Raw genomic sequence first — 17,810 nt, 5'->3', positions numbered from 1 at the left:
GGTGCTCTTCCCCATCTCCCTCTCTGTAGGACTAATTCAGGCTTACTGCAAAATTCGGCCCAGGGTCACAGCTCCCATCAAGAAGGCCCTCTTTCCACAGCTTTTGCTTTCTGGGTCTGGCCACTGCCCCTTCCTTTTCCCTTAAAGTCTAAGGGTGGGACAGCCCTGGTATTCATACAGTCCCATTTGGATCCCCTGCCTGTTCTTGCCTTTGTAATAAGCCCTACCTCAAATTCTCCCCAGATCATCCTAATGTGAGTATGCCAAATGTTTCCTGCTGGGATATTGACTGGGAGAACTTGTGGTAGACTTAGAATTCAAGCAAGGCTTCTCTGAAGTAACATTTGAGCTGAAAGCTGAAGACTGAGGATGAAGAGAGTCAACTAGGCTGTTGTAAGAAGAGAGACTAAGGATGTGGCTTTCCTGTGAAGCCTGAGGGGAGTGTGGTGGTGACTGTAAGGGAAAGATACAAAAAATGCTGGAACAATAGAACCGGGGCTATGCAAGGCTTTAAACCAATGTGGTAATTTGGGATTTTACCCTAAAAACAAATTTTAAAAAGCTTACTCTGGTTTGGATTATATGGAGTCCAAATTGGCTAGAGGACGAACGTGGGAGAGGTGCTACAAACACAGACTAGGATAATGGCAATGGGTTTGGAGACACATATTCAAGAGCTAAGTCTAAGACTTAGTACTTTGGGAAGCCGAGACGGGCGGATCACGAGGTCAGGAGATTGAGACCATCCTGGCTAACACGGTGAAACCCCGTCTCTACTAAAAAATAAAAAATACAAAAAACTAGTCGGGCGAGGTGGCAGGTGTCTGTAGTCCCAGCTACTCGGGAGGCTGAGGCAGGAGAATGGCGTGAACCCGGGAGGTGGAGCTTGCAGTGAGCTGAGATAGCACCACTGCACTCCAGCCTGGATGACAGAGCGAGACTCCGTCTCGACTTAGTAAGGTATCCCTAAATATTTCCAGCACATCACCACATGGAAAACTTTCAAGACCTCAGATTCCCCCTCGTACTAAACCAAGCACTTCCATCATCCCAAACTGGTTTTCTCTTCCCAGTTTTCCAATTAATTCAGTGGTGCCAATACTGTTTCATTCCCCTACAATCCAGACTTTAAGCTTCCTCATTCTCTCTTCAGACTGGCTTCCTCCATGTGACAGGAAATGGGATCACCAGTGGCATCTGAATTTCACTTTGTTCAGCTCCCATCTTCATTGTGAGACTCTCTTTTTCAGATCCAGTTTGAGAAGTTCAGGGAAGCACAGCAATTGGCCCATATTAGGTTGGGTGTCCACCTCTGGACCAATCTACTCCAGAAAGCCATGTGTTTAGAGTTGGCTGTTCCAAGGAGAAGGGGGAGAAAGGAGTCTTGAACAGTCCCTTAGCTCTCTTCTACTGTGTCTTCAAAAAAGATTAGAATTGTTCCTTAGCCATAAGGAATAAGGGTAGGAGAAATGGGTACAAGTAAAAAGAAAACAGATTTTACCTTAACATGAGGAAAAACTCTTGAACAGGCAGAACTACTTGAAGATGAAATGTGATATTTGAAAGCAGTAGGTACACAGTTTCTGATGGTAATCAAGCGTAGATTAGATAACCCACTTGATGGGAGTGTTGTGGAAGGGTTTCAGAACATCGATGGGGGTTCTTCTTCAACGCTAAGAATCTGGTTAGAGACTTCTGAGGAAAACAAACCAAAATTAAACAACAGCATCTTAATACTTATTCAAGTCCATCTTAAGAGATATATGAAAGAGGGCGTGGTGGCCCACACCTGTAATCCCAACACTTTGGGAGGCTGAGGTGGGAGAATCGCTTGAAGCTAGGAGTTAGAGTTCAGGCTGGGAAACATAGCAAGACCCTATCTTTATAAAAGTTTTAAAATAAGAAAAAAGAGAGATATGCAAAAGAGTTCCCAACTTATATTTTAAGATCCCTTCTTGAAGTGGGAGATGAATTCTATGAAGAAATGCTATTGAGAACACTGTCTGTATGTTTTAGTTTTTTAAAAAATGAACACATATTTTCTTAGTTTTTTGAAGCTAGTAAATATGTTTCTGAATCAACATTCTGCTTCCTGAAGTAGAAAATTAAATTTTTCTTTCTTGGCTATAAAAAAGCAGGTGTGTGTCCCTGACCTGTGTGTGTATATTGAGCACATGGTAAGGAAACAAGAGCATGCTTTTAGCAAGCGGAGAAAGAGCAAGATAGAAGAAGAATGCAGAGTGGGTTACAACAGCAGCATTTTTTATTGTTATGGAGACTTTCAATACCAAGTACCACTCAGTACTCTTGGCTAAGAAAGAGACTATTTGAATAGTCATACATTTGGTAAATATTGAGGGAGCAGCTACTCTGTGCCAGGAACTCTGCTAGGAGTTAGAGTCTAATAGGGAGGACGGCATTCATCAAATGATCAAACAAATGAGGTAATGAGGTTGTAATTATGAGCTGAGACGAGAGCTCTAAATGAGAAAATCACAGTTGCTCTAAGAAAAGGTGTGAAAGGAACTCAACTAGATTGAAGAGGGGATGTCAGCGAAGATTTCCCAAGAGTGTGATTCTTTAGCCAAAATATGAAGATTCGGTATGAATTCACCAGGCCAAGGGACAGTAGAAAGAGGGGAGGAAAACATGATCTAGACAAGGGGCACAGCCTGGGCAAAGACCCGGTGAGGGTAGGGAGCATGGCCACTCCAGGAACTGAGAGAAGCCCAGCATGGCCGGAGCACAGGGAGTGAGAGGGAACATTGTACCACAAGAGGTTGGAAAAATACATAGAGACTAGTCTACGCAAAGCCTCAAAGGCTAAGGAAAGGGTTCTGGTCTTTCTGCTGAGGATGATGGCTTCCCAATGACACTGGGAAGACACTTTGAAACAAGAGACGGACATACTGTCAAGTAATTTTGGCTATAGTGTGGAGAACAGAGGAGAAATGAAGCCAGGATGAGTGAATATGAGGGGATCAGGTAAGAGCTTTTGCTACAGATAACACAAGCCAAGATAATTGCTTAGACCTTGGTGGTGAAAGGGGAGATGGTAAGAAAGGTGGATTCAAAGCTATTTAGGAGAAAAATCAGCAGGAATTTTCATAAGAACCTCAAGCATTGTCTACTTCACAGTTCCTTTCACTAAGGCATGAGTCATTGAACTATAACCTGTAAGCCCAAATCCTACCCACTGCCTGTTTTTGTAAATAAGGCTTTATTAGAATCCAGCCATGCCCATTCATAAACCGATTGTTTATGCCTGCTTTTGCAGTACAACAGCAGAGTTAAACAGTTGTTAGAGAGATCTTATGGCTCATAGAACTAACACATTTTCCATCTGGCCTTTTACAGAAAAACTTTGCAAAGCATGGATTTTTCACTAGTTGAAATACCATTTCCATGATATCCCATGATGCAGAATTTCTTTATTTGGAGCCCAGAGGTTCACATATGGGATTTAGACTATCTCTGACCTCCTGAAATTGAAAGTAAAATTTGGTATTTATGTATATATTTTTGGGAAACAATTTTCACCAATGTTTAATAAGAATCTATGAATATGAATTGTCCCCAAAAATGAGCTATCTCCTAGTCCTCTCCCCAGTCTGTTCTCTGGCCATAAAAGATTTTTAAAATCTAAATTTCTTTCAGTGAATAAGAAATGTACACTGGTACCAAATGATAAGTATCATAAAGTATGGATAGACATTGCTGCAAATAGTTAAATTCCTAATATAGGATCCCCAGTGAAAATGACCCAGAGCTTTAAGGTAGCAGGTAGCTCAGTGCTGTAATTGAAAGATATATAATAATTATTCCCATGTTTTAGATTTCTGACATAATGACTACCACAAATAATTATTTAAATGTATACAAGATTGTAGATAGCTCTATTGCAAGTAAATTCCTCCACAGGAACAAATGGATGGGTACAACTCATGTTTTGTGTTTTGTGTTTTTTGTATGTGTGTGTGTTTTTTTTTTTTTTTTTTTTTGGCTAGAATGTGTCCTCCATCAGACCATGACTCTTTGAGTGTAGGAACCAAGAATAATTTATCCTGAAATCCCCACACAGCCTGGTACACAGCAGTTCAATGCTTACTGTATACATAAAGGGATGATTAAGCTAACTTGCTCTCATATAATGTTTTATATATACATGTGTGTGTGTGTGTGTGTGTGTGTGTAGATGTATATATGTGTGTATACACATACAAAATACTTATAGGAAGCACATTAAATTAATAAAATAAATGTATGTAAAATTGTCTTGTAAACACAATCTTGTTTTTAGACAAAGGAACTGAAGCTATAGTCTGTCTTAACTGAGGACATTGTCTTCAGTTCTAAAGGTATCTGATTCAGCCCTACGCAGGCAATGTCCACCGTCTAGCATGCAAGTTGAATGAAAACAATGTGGTATTCCTTTACAGCCAAGATTTTAGTATTAAATCAATCTGGCCATTATAAAAATTCACAAGATAGTATTTATTCTTCATCTGTTCAATATTTTTATTTGTGTATTTAATATGAATCCATGGTCTTGACTCTTGAATAAAGCACCTCTTCTTGCAGCAGTACTCAATATGTGCAGGTGTGCCTAGGAACCCTGTCCCTCCGGTTTCAAGAGGAGGGTAATGGTGGGAGACATACCTGAGTCCTCAAGAGGAAGGAGGAAGAAGAGGCTCCTTCCTGCATGTGCTCAGAGAGCAGGCCTGACTGAAAGGATGTTTATCTACCAAAGGAACTGGAGGCTTTTCATTACAGGGAGATAGAGTCAGTCCATGGCATAAAACGATTATAGTCAGAGCTGAGGAAACCAACCGGAGTATCAAGTCCAGGGGGCAAGTATGGAAATGGTGGAACAACAAGCAAGAGTAGATTCTGGAGCACAGGTAGCTGGGTAAGAAGCAGACCAAGGAAATGCTTCAGAACTAAAGCTAAGACTGGCTTATGGTGAAGGAGCCTCAGCTAGAACTCCCCATTCCTTGAATGTTTGCTGCTTATGTAGGGGAAAGCATGGAGGTTTAAAGGAGTTGATCAAGGATCAAGACAATAGGCCAGCATTTAATATCACGTATAAAAATGTAAACATGTAAGATACAGATGCTGGACTGCACATTTCTGCTTATTATCAAGTCACCAAAAAAGAATGCCTTGAAAAAATAAAATTATATTAAATGTATATAAAGTAAAATGAAAAACAAAACAAACAAACATAATGCCACCAGAGTGGGGAAATGGTATAACTTGGAGCATCATTTCTCAAGGTGTGTTCTGTGGTCCCAAAAGATGTAACAGTTCTAGATACATAAATTTGGGCAATGCTGCATACTCCAGCCTCCTCTTGGGATATTCACAGTGGTGTTAAAGCTCTGAAAAGTTCTGCAAGAAAAATCCTGGTTGATTTTGTTTAGCCCAAAGTTTTTTATATTTTAGTTAAAATAGAAACCTTTCTTTTTGCATTATACTTTGTAAATGCTTACTTACTAAAAGCTAAACAAATGAGTTAGTTGCTTTGATTAAAATTTCATAATTGTATAAAATCTTCTAAATCTGTGTTAAAACAACATTGCTTGTCAAAAGAACTCTGTAGTTATTTTAAAGAGGTAAAATTAGATACACCTTATACCAAAACAAACTTACACAATATACCAGAATAAACCAAAAATGGACCAGAAATCTAAATGTGAAAAATGAAGCCATTTGAAGTAACTACAAGAAAACATGGGTGCATTTCTACAGAACTTGGTTGTAGGGAAAGGCTTTATAACTATGACCCAAAATACAGAGACAATTTTTTTAAAATGACTGATACCTTTGACTACATAAAAATAAAACCTTTTGTATGGCACAAAGAAAAACCACCATAAACAAAGACAAATTATAAAGTGAGGAAAAGATAAAAAATCTGATAGAAGAAAGGGCAAAAGATGTGAACAAACATATATATGGCACATGGAGATATATATGTGTGTGTGTGTGTGTGTATGTATATATGTGTATTACATAAATGCCCTTAAATATATGAAAATACAGTCAACTCCACTTATAATGAGAACAAATTCAAATCAAGCCTGCTTTAAAGTATCAGTTCCCACCTCTCAGATCAGAAAGCGTTAAAATACTTGACAACATATTCCTCTAAAGTTGCTCTCGGTATATCAGCATTCTCATACATTGCTGGTGAGAATTAAGACAGGTACAACCCTTGTGAAGGGAATTTACCAATATCTAACAAAACCAAGTATGCATTTACCTTTTGTTCCAGGAATCCCACTTTAAGAAATTTACCTTTTTGGGATTTACCTCTAAGTATACAAAAATAGACAAATAGACATGCCCAAGGTTATTCCTTGAAGTGTTAATTGCAATCATTGCCAAACATTGAAAACATGCTCAAACATAGAAGAGGGTGAAATAAATGTTAGTACATCCATAGGGTGATGTATTATGCTGCTGTAAAAAAGGAATGAGGAAGCTCTCCACGAACTGGTATGGAATGATTTCCAGGATAAATTATAAGCTAAAAATATAAAAGTACAAAAGAGTACTATAATATGCTACCTTTTGCATAAGTAAGAAAGGGAATAAAAAACAGACATGTATCTGTTCAGTTTTTGCACACTGAAGCACAGAAAGGCAATACCAGAACTAATGAAATTTATTACCTCTAGAGGGGTGGGTAGGAATAGAGTAGAAGTGATGAGAGGATAGGAACAAACTGGAAGAGATAGGAGGATGTGACTCTTACCCTAGATGTGCCCTTCTGTAGTTCTGACTTTTGATTGTTAATGTTGTATGTAATCGGCAACAACAACAAAAGTAATAAAAATCAACAGGAATGGGAAAAAAAAGTCCGAAATGTAACATAAAAGGAAGCAGATAACTTTCATTGTATTTCGAATGACTAATATATTCACATTGAAGATGGGGAAAAAAAGAACCAAAGTCAGTTTTGAATGTGGTGTTTTGACCAAAGAAGAAAAATAACTGTAAGCAAATCGAGAACTCTGGAGAGTAGGTTTAGGGTGAGTATTTCTTGTTTGTTTTTGCTTGGCAATTCTGAAGCTGCTTTCAGTAACTTCCATAATTCAGGAAGTAAGTAAATATCTTGAGGGCCAGTTTCCTCACTGTCAGAAACGGGTTACAAATATGGAAAGAAGAAAAATGAGAATGAACCTGTGGTATTGGATTAGTATTAGAGGAACCAATATAAGTGCACAGTTATAGAGGTCAGGGATCATCAGATGTTTTCATAAAGGAGCAGATAATAAATTACTTAACTCTGCCATTGTAGCACAAAAGCAACCATAGACAAAATGTAAACAAATGAGTATGGCTGTATTCCCACACATTTTTATTTATGGACACTGAATTTTGAATCTTATATAATTTTCATCTGTCATGAAACATTACTTTTTTTAAGAACCATTTAAAAACGTAATAACCGTTCTTAGTTTGCAAGCTAGACACAAACAGACAGTGGGCCAGACTTGGCCCGTGGGCCATAGTTTGCTGACCCCTGTTTAGATAGATATATAGGTAGGTCAGTAGATACATAGATTAAGAGATAGAGAGCAAATATGATAAAATGTTAAAGGTGGGGAAACTGGGTGAAGGATATACAGTAGTTCTTTATAGTCTTCTTGCAACTTTTCTATAAATCTGAAATTTTTTTAATCACAAAAAGAAGAGCGCTGTACTTTTCATAGCTACTGCTGAAAAGGAAAAACATTGATCAAATTATTGACCTAAGAAGTAAGTGTCTTACATTTCATAACATTCACACAACTTCCACCTACGCTTTCCCCACTGGGGTAGCTTCTACTGTGATGATATAGTTTCTGATTTGTAACTGGGGGTGCCATGATGTGATAACATTATTTTCTCCTGTTCATCCCTGTTCTTCATCACCCTTAGTGAGTAATGAGGTCACTGGGCTGGTAATTTGTATATGACCTTGTAATTTCCTATAATGCAGGAATTTTTTGGTCTGCTATAATTAAGTAGCCTAAATAAATAGCGCTTATCAGAAAATGCCCCAGTAGCTTGAAAGTCTGTGACAAATCCTTTCTGATGCCCTTAATGTGTTATTATGAAATTCAATTACGCAGCATACTCACCTTGCTTATTTCACCAGCCATAATCTAGTGATAGCTATGATGAGTAGTGACTGAAAGTGTTGTAAAATATTATAAATAGGAATTAGGTAATTTTGACATTAATGTGCTTTTTATGCTGGAAGAGCAAATAGTTTGTAAGGAAAATATCTGCTGTATAGACTGGTAATCATTCTACCATCCTTTACTGATTTAGTTCCAACAAAGTCCGTTTCTACCTTGGTTTATTTATCATTATAGGTAAGTCCACACCATGATCTTCATTGATAATGAAGATGATAGTGGTCAAAGCTGAAATTTATTGAGTGCTAATTCTGTACCCATATTCACAACAAATGTTTTTCTCCCATTTTTTTCTGTTTAATCCTAACACTCAACTCTGAAGCACTATTATTATCTCCTTTTCACAGATGAAACTTAGCAATGCTAAGTGACTTGGCCAAGTTCTTTCTTACTGTAGGAAGCACAGAGCTGCAATTGGCCTGCAGTAGCACAGTGCTGGAATTGGCCTGGATTTTTATCAGCTCTTAGCTTTTGGTTAGGACTGTCTCCCATTGTAGATTAATACCATAGGAAATACAGAAAGAAATTATTTAGTTATAAAGACATACTTCTATTCAGAAGAATAAGGTAAATGATATAGGGCACTAATAGCAGTGCAATAAATAGAATTCACATTGGAAAATCTTTTACATCCTCCTAACTGCTCCCTACCACTAATGAAGCTCAGTAGTAAGTTTAGGGATGAGAAGGGCTTGAAGTAGAACATGCAGTGACTCAAGCTTTCTGGATGTCACCAGCTTGAATAGTACACCCCAGGTATCTACGAGAGGAAGCAAGAGACTGGGAAAGAGTGCAGTAGGAAGGAAAGTAAAGAGATGGGGAAATGCCCTCACTTCCCGCTTCCTTTCCCTTCACTGCTTGAAAGCCCCAAGTTAAGAGAGACTGACTCCCACCACTGCTGGGTTCCATGGCAGCTCCAAGACTGACTTCAGTTTTGAGTCACCTTGTGGAGTGTGACCATCCATGACATGTGGCATGTGACTTTGTCAGACTTTCTTACCCAAAGCTCATAAGAAGCTTCATCTCAGCTGCATTTCCTCTGAGTTATTGAAATAATTTCTTATGTGAAAAGAACTCTGCTATAATTTAATGACAACAATAATAAACTTTGAGAGGAATATTCATTTAGTTGAAGTATTTCTCAAACTGGCTAGTTAAGTTATTGACTCCATATTAACCAATTTACAAAACTGGATATTGATATCTGGACATCTGTCTTTCTGAAATATGAAGGAGGAAAAAGTGTTTCTTTGTGGAAGCCCCAGGGAATTGAAAATCCATGGGAAACATAAAATATATATGTGGAACTCCAGACATGCTCATTCACTTTGTTTTCTTTTTAGGGACTGGTTAAATATGTTGAGCCCACCAATTGTTCCTCCCAGTCAGCAGCCGGCTGAGCAGCGTCCAGATTCCTCTGAAAGTCTGAGTGTTCAAGGTGGGAATATGAAAACGATATGCACAAGAAAATAAAATAATTTTACTATAAATAGAGAGAATCCATCACTTTGAGATGCCACTGTTTTATTAAATGTTGATCACTTAGTCTTACACACCCTAAATGAGGTAACCTGAACCTCATTTTTTAGAATAATGGATTCTTTACAACTAAAAAGAAGATGAGAGAAATTACCCTTGTTCTTCTAAAGGTTAATACCAGGGCAAAATATAGTTTAAGGTATAAGAATTTGGATGTCAAATTGACCTTCATCTGAATTTCAGCGCTACCAATTCCCACTGTGTGACCTTTATGAATTTTGATTACTACATCTATAAAATGATATGAATAATAGTGCTCCCCCGATTGTTCCTTGTGAAGATTCAGCGAGGTGCTATATATGAAGCACTTAGAATGCCTACCAAATACCAGCTGTTGTCATTACTATACAGCAGACACGATGTTTCAACGTCACTCAGATACCTGTTTCCATGAATGCAGAGATACAACCTTTGCATTAAAGCAGAAGCTGTCACGTAGCTATGATAGGTATTAGTAAGATAAAAATCAGAAGGAACCAGGAATGAAAATGTGCCAGGTGTTCATTCGGTTGGCATGAGCCATAAAGATGAACCATTAGTTTCTGGTTGTAAGCAGGGAACTTGACTGTGAGGTGTGCGTGGTGGAGGAACATAAGAGAATCTCTGGTGAAAACTGAGGAGTTGAGATGGCAGAGTCATGGGGTAAATCTCAAGTGCATAATTGGAGTGACAAATAACCTCAGAGTGGGACTCTCTCAGACAGTTTTCTGGGTTGAGTTTTGAAGATGGAAATGTTATATCTGAAGCTTTGAAAAAAGTGGAAGTGAAACCAATATAAATTGCTCCAAAAAAAGTGCCAGGTTTTTTTTTTTTTCCTAACTGCCCCAGGGAAAAAAAGTAGAGCATCGCATTTTTCTTTAGGTGTGGAGAATTCAGAGTGAGAGCTCATACATCTGAGTTGTACGTTTTGGCCGCCCAAGGGATGGAGATGTCTCTGTGATTTACTATCTAAAATAGATTATGCCCCTCAAATTGGGAATCTTTTTAGAGGTATGCATTTATAATTACTTATGACAGAAAAATAGAATCTTGGCTGTCAGGAGGAGACCTTGCTGTGAGGGAACAAATAATGTGTTATGTTAGGTGTCCTAAATAAGCCACAGGAACTGAGAGCGTGGTCCTTGAGCAAAGGCACCCAAGGTATATATTAGCGAGAAGCAGCTGGAAGGATGTCTTAAAGTCGCCGTTGCCAAGCCCAGTTCTGACAGCAGGAGCTCAGTTATGTTGAAGGTAAACAGAACTTCCATTGAGGGCAAATTCAGAGAATTTTAGAAATGTGCTGGCCAGTGTTACCCAGATCAAGCATCCCTTCTGCCTGTCACCTTGGATTTTTATCAGCTGTCCCCTGGCCCTTTTCCCATACGCTTGGGTGGTTTGTAGTTGATTAATGCCTCCAAAAATGAGCATTTTCTATTTACTCATCTTCCCATTTTCTGATATGCTTCAGTGGTTTGTAGTTAATTAACACCATCAAAAAACAGTGTTTCCTATTTGGTTAATGGCCTGTTAATTGTATAGTTTTAGGCGGCATAAGAGAGTCCATACTTACCAGTATGCTGAGATAGTGTTTCCATCTGTTCTGCTAAAGTGTTGAAGAAAAATTATGGGCTCAAGTTTCCAGTTTATACCATCAGAAGGGGAAGGGAAGTATGATTGTGAGCAGTCTGGAACCCTTCCTGGGTTCTTGTTGCATGACATCATTCATTTAGCACTTACTTTATGCCAGACACCAAGTCATTACATTTAGCCCTCACACCACCACCAGGAGGAGGCTGTGTGTGTGCATGTGTGTGTGTGTGTGTGTGTGTTACAGCTGAGGAAACTGAGGCACAAAGTTCTCAAATGACTTGCCCAACGTCCCACAACTACTGAGGCACAAAGCTAGGATTTGAACCCATGCATCCTGGCCCCAGAGCCCAGCCACTATATTTTTATCCTTTGTGGGTTTTGAACTGGGTAAGTAGATTACCTACTAAAATATGTATATATAAAACTGGGAGTTGAAATATTATTTTTCCATTAAGAGTTTCTGATCTACAGGAAAAAGCAAATTAAAATATCTCAAGGGCTCACTGGCTAAGTTCTTTAAAAAAGAGAGAGATACCTCTGGTCACCTGTTAGCCTTGAGTCTGCCCCCTTCTCCTCCCACCCATGCTTATTAGAAATGACAGGTAGCCACAGTTGACTAGATCTAAGGCAAGGCCAAGGGAGTGAACAGCTGAATGAAGGGCAGGATCACTGGATATGGAATTGCCGGGCCTGGGTATTTGCATGTTGCTTATCTTCTTAAAGGCCTTCCCAGACACTTTTACCTAAGTAGATCAGTCTGCCACTCACTGTGTTCTCTCACTTCACCTTCTGACATCATCTGCATGCCTTTTCACAGTCTGAAAATCTTGATTTGTCTACTTGTTTATTGCCTTTCCTCCTAAGTAGCCTCTGAGTTTTTAGGAAACTGTCAGTTTGCTCACTCCTGGATCCTTGGTGCCCTGTGCAAGTTCCAGCGTATATTAGATTCTCTATGTTCTCATTAGAAAGGAGAAGAGAAGGAATAAAGGGAGGAAAGGAGGGTGGGAAATACTCTTTAACTAGTCCTTTTTTTTATTACAAGCTTGGCAGGAAAAAGTAGAGCAATTCATTGAAATCTGACTTTCAGCTTTCCCCCCATTCTAATTTTTTTGGTATATTTGATATATTTCTAAAATTTAATTATGAGAGTATTGAACTTCGACCCATACATTGTGGCAGTTAAAAAGTTATAGATCACCTTATGCCATGGCTCTTAAACTTTATTCATAAGCAGTAATAACTTTTCTTTCAAGTGAAATCTCATATGGAATCCTCATGTATGGAAGAGACAAAAGCTCTGCTCTGGCTAAAGTGGGGGTTAGGATCTCAGAATCCTGCCCTGGGGCTCTGATGAACCAGTTAAAAACACGGATGTGGTCCAACTCCTCAATTTGCCTAAAGAGGTAAATGACTTGACCAAGATCAAATGCCCAGTCAGAGCCCTAGCTGGGATTAGGGCCCAGGCTTCTCCCACATCGGTGCCCTTTCTACAGAATCATTTCACTGGGATGTGAGTGTGGTGCCTGAGGACTAGTTCACAGGGAAAGGTATTGCCCACTTTTGGACTTGTAGGATATAAATAATAATAGCTACTTATTTAATCTTCCTGTGTTCTGGGCCTACATGTGCACTTGAATTCTCACAACAGCCTAGTGAGGTATAGATACTATTATTATACCATCTTCCACATAGTTACATTGGGACTTAGGGCAATGCAGGGATGTGCTGAGCCATCATACCTCTATCAGAGATGGCGAGGCCAAGATGCATTTCTGCAGCTGGAGGTATTACTGCATTTTAACAGCAGGGAGATATACTCTGCCTAATACATAATTCTAGAAAACTTGCCCCAGGCCATACAAAAGTAAATGCATGAGTTATATCTGTCCCTACTTTATTCAGTAGAAGTTTGTGTCACAGCCAGTTTCTGCTCATCCAGAATGTCTCAAATGCATGAATGCCACCTTCAAGGGAACAGCCTGGTTTCCAGCACATTTGGCCAGCAGGAAGAGCACTGCATTCAGATCTCTGACATCCCACTGGATGGGAAACGGTCAGCTTTTCACAGCTCCTCCTGGGCTGTAACACACTTGCTGAATATCAATTACCCTGGACATGGTGCCCTTAACACTTACTAAAATGTGTTTTCCTGGAGCTTGTGTGAAATGTAAAAATGGGAAGTTAAGATTTCAGAACTTATTTGAGAAAACTACTACAATGACCTTTTGAAAATGAACCATACTTTGCTCAAAGAATAGTTGTCAATTTGTTTTTGACCTTTGTTCCTTTACAGTTATGACCCTTAAATTATTCATGCTTACCAGCTCCAAAATGGAATAATAACGACCTCTCTTTTCAGGCCTGTAGCCCTATCTTGCAGTTTACATAGATTTTGAGTAAGAAAGGCATTCAGAAGGAGTTTGGGAGTTGCCTGAGTCTCATAAAAATAATATTCTTGTACCTTTTTTATGGTAAAGCCACACAGAATATTCCCACAGGGACATTGATTAATCTCCCATGAGATATAAATAGGTAGCAGATGCTTATTTTATAGATGTAATATCCAAATTACTAGTAAAGAGTTTACAGAAATTTTATGGCTTCTCACAGTTAACCAGAAAGAAGGAATCCTCATGTATGGAAGAGATAAAAGCTCTGCTCTGGCTAAAGTGGGGGTTAGGATCTAGCTGCCTGCTCTTCTCCAACAGAGGAATTCTTTCACTGCCCTCCTATTAACTGCCACGTAATTCTTTGACATTTACCTAATACTCTGAGTCTAAAAGTTGCTGAACAACTGTGGTACCCCTAGTGCCTAGTGTGGTTTCTAGGACACAGTAAATGCCCCATAAATATTTGATGAGTGAATGAGTGACTCTACTGGCCATGGGAAATATGAGAATGATTTGATTTATTCTTTTGATCTTTTTTGTACCTCGAAGATTTATTTCAGATGCAAAGGAGACTTTCCCCAAAAGAGCAATATTGGTGATATGAAAATAATAAGCCAGCATTAATAAAGCACCATTGTGTACCCGGCACTGTTTGGAATTTTTCTGTGCATTTTCTCATACCTCCTCCCAACACTGCTTAGTGTGGGGTTATATTATGTTCCCACTTTACAGATGAGGTAAGGGGCTAGCCTGGGCCACAGACCCTGAGTGTGCATCAGGACGCTGACCCAGGCCTGTCTGACCAGGGTCCACACCCTTAAATCCACACTGTAGTATGACCACAGAATCCCTATTTAGGTGGATAAGAACCACATGACTGAAACATCCACTGTAATTTTTTTTTTTTTTTTTTTTTTTTTTTTTTGAGACAGTGTCTCGCTCTGTCCCCAGGCTGGAGTGCAGTGGCCGGATCTCAGCTCACTGCAAGCTCCGCCTCCCGGGTTCACGCCCTTCTCCTGCCTCAGCCTCCCAAGTAGCTGGGACTACAGGCGCCCGCCAACTCGCCCGGCTTGTTTTTTTTTTTTTTTTTTTTTGTATTTTTTAGTAGAGACGGGGTTTCACCGGGTTAGCCAGGATGGTCTTGATCTCCTGAACTCGTGATCCACCCGTCTCGGCCTCCCAAAGTGCTGGGATTACAGGCTTGAGCCACCGCGCCCGGCCTCACTGTAATTTTTTTTAATTTAGGAAGTTGTATTTTCTTGAAGCTTTCTGGATAAAACAATAGTTACCTTGGTACTCTTTTTAGACCCATAGGACCCCACCTCAACTCTCAGATTATAAAATGGTTCATGGTATTTCTCACATTCCTTTAATGCAGAGCCCCTGCTGCTTCCCCTGTGAGTAGGGTGATATTTTCTCTTACATAGCTCTCAGGGTCCTGGGCGAGTCTTCTCTGCAGGAAGTGATTAGAGAAGGGGGAAATCAGTGCCTCACTAGTATCGAGAGATGACTTCTTTTCAGGGCCACTGGAAGTGAACTCTCCAGTAGAGCAAAACACATTGCAGGTGTGTGAGGCTCTTTCTCCTATTCCAGAACCACCCCACCTACCCATCCCCCAGGTGCAACCCAGAAGGCTGGTCCCAGCTTTCCTTGCTGGAATTGGGATGCATTTTCCCATAGCTCAATGTTGATACCTTGCTTAAAATTAGGCTCCTAAAAGACTATGGGCTCTGTTGACTTCAGAGCTCAGTACCTTGGAGAGGTGCCTTCCTTCACGTGTAACAAAGTGCTTTTAGAGTTGTAAAACACACAGTTACAACTGGACATCTGAATCACTGCATATTTATAAGTAGAGACTACCTGGAAAGAATGAAATTGTAGTAATTCCTAATTAATGATCCAAATTCTTCAACATGTTCCCTAAAATAGCATTTTCCAAGTAAAATATAGCCACCAGTTTTTACAAAAGGGGTAATGTACCTATTGCCCAAATAACACCTGAACTATAATAATACCATGTTATTTGCCTTTCAAAAACAATATAGCCCTCTAATTAGAAGAAAGTAGCATTTCATTGTTTTCATTCCATTGTTGGTTATTTATCTTTCTCCCATTTGAGAGCACATGTTTGCTGAGAACCAAAATTCAGCAGTTCACAGTGGACTTTCTCAGGCTTTGGTGTGAGTTAATTTTGCCCTACTGTGAGGTATGTTGGTGGTAGAGTTTGCAAGCACCCAGTACTCAGCAGAATCTTATCTAAAATGTCATCTTCATTGATCCTAAGGCTGACTGCTCCAAATGGTGATCCCTCACTGTTGAATTGCTTAAACAATAGTGTATTAGTATGCACATAAAAATACAGTCAATCAGTTCTCAAGATCTATAGGAGAGAAAATACATTAACTTAAAAAAAATGTAGATGGCAGTGTCAGAAAATCGAAAATCAAGTTCAATGTCTTGATTCAGAGATTTTTAAATCTGATAAACTAGAGCCACATCATTTGTTTTCAAGCTTGAAGAGATATCTTGTGTACGTGTAGGTTTTCTATTATCTACAGTTAAAATGCATTAAATATAGATAATTAAACATTTATATTAATTGACTTTCAGAAGGTGAACTGGAGGGATTACTTACCCAAGCTGATCTACCAAGAGGAGGGCAGCCTATGTTGCTGCATTTGGTCTGGCTCCATTGGTTTTTCTTCTGTTATTGCTGTTAACCAATTTCAAAGTGGATGAGGCTGAAAGTTTGTAAATAGATTATTATCTGAAAGGTAATTTTATTTCACTAGAAATGGCTTTATTGTGTGTAGAAGAGAAAAAAAATGGAATTTGGACCCCTATCCAGATGCTCTTAGTATAGTAGCAGAAAATGGTTTTATTTGTTAATTTGTCCTTCTAGAGTTTCTGTAGCCAATCTTTAAATAGAGCAATTTAGCATTTTGAGGAAAAACAAACTCAGCTCTATCCAAGAATATAATTGAAAATTACCCCATACCCATCCACGATAATTACCTTTCAAAACATTTCCCAATGCTTGACATCATAGTGGTAATTGCTTAATGATATTATAATATCATTACGTAGGGATTATAATGGCAAAATGATGTAAGTTGGAGGCTTTGAAAATTAAGTTACAATGAAAACAAAACCTTTTATGTAAGTTTAAAGCCCTTCAACATAAAATTATACATAATCTCACCCAATTTTTGTATGAATGTCATTGTTGGTAGTTTTAAAATTCATCCATTTGAAGCTTTGATACGAAAAAAACCACAAAACCTATCTTAGTCCCCATGGTTATAATGCATGAGGGTCCCATTCTGTAGTGATATGTATTGGAACGAATGCATTTATATCACAGTTATTGCTCCAGTTTGTATGCATTATGTGGCAAAGTGGCGAAACCTCTACTAATGAATTGGATTTACCTCGATCCCTTTGCAAATGGGTGATAAAGACCCATGGCCATTACAATGGTTGTTTTCATCTTGAAAGATTCCTGACTGATTGCAAATATATTGTGTTTTCTCATTTAATAGCACCAGCTTAAAAAAATCTTTTTTGCAAGTGCAGGTACAGAATACATTAAATAATTATATAACATATAACTCTTGTGTGCCAGAGGTCAGAGTTCCTCATGATGTGCTGATGGAGTAAGACAGAATCCAATGGCAGGTCCCTGAGAGTTTCACTCATAATCATTTACCTCAGGGATATGTGATTTAAACGTTACACCTGATGGAAAAAAATAGTTTTACTTTTGGAAACATACATGATTTTTAGTGTAAGAACTGTTTTTTTATTTATAAGATGAATTTATCATAATGTTCTATATAAAACTAATTGGGGGTCTTTCTATTTCTTTCAAATCCACTATGTTTTGGGGTTGTAAAAAAAAATCAAACAGATTCAGTTTTGGGGTAGGGAATAAGGTATAAATGTACATAACCCTTCTTGTGTCTGGCTCACATATGCCGTTTTCCATGATGATGGTGCTAACAACATTTACTGAGTACTTAACTGTGTACGTGTGCTGAGTGTTATTCACTCCTCATAGGAATAACGACAGATACTGTTATTTTTTTTTTTTTTTTTTTTTTTTTTTTTTTTTTTTTTT

The 17,810-nt window shown here is 38.7% G+C and overlaps 1 protein-coding gene across 7 annotated transcripts in view; it reads left to right on the top strand.

Moving 5' to 3' along the window:
* CFAP20DC (CFAP20 domain containing) overlaps positions 1 to 17,810 on the top strand; it is a 300,976-nt gene that overhangs the window by 274,213 nt on the left and 8,953 nt on the right. For all 7 annotated transcript variants that reach the window (XM_017894221.1, XM_017894224.1, XM_017894225.1 and 4 more), the window contains one exon: positions 9,536 to 9,630. In XM_017894221.1, coding sequence (XP_017749710.1) covers positions 9,536 to 9,630 — 95 coding nt within the window. The remainder of the gene's footprint in view (positions 1 to 9,535; positions 9,631 to 17,810) is intronic.

Source organism: Rhinopithecus bieti, unplaced genomic scaffold (assembly GCF_001698545.2).
Source record: "Rhinopithecus bieti isolate Rb0 unplaced genomic scaffold, ASM169854v2 scaffold_21649, whole genome shotgun sequence".
Lineage (NCBI taxonomy): Eukaryota > Metazoa > Chordata > Mammalia > Primates > Cercopithecidae > Rhinopithecus > Rhinopithecus bieti.
This window is presented reverse-complemented; position numbering and strand designations above follow the sequence as displayed.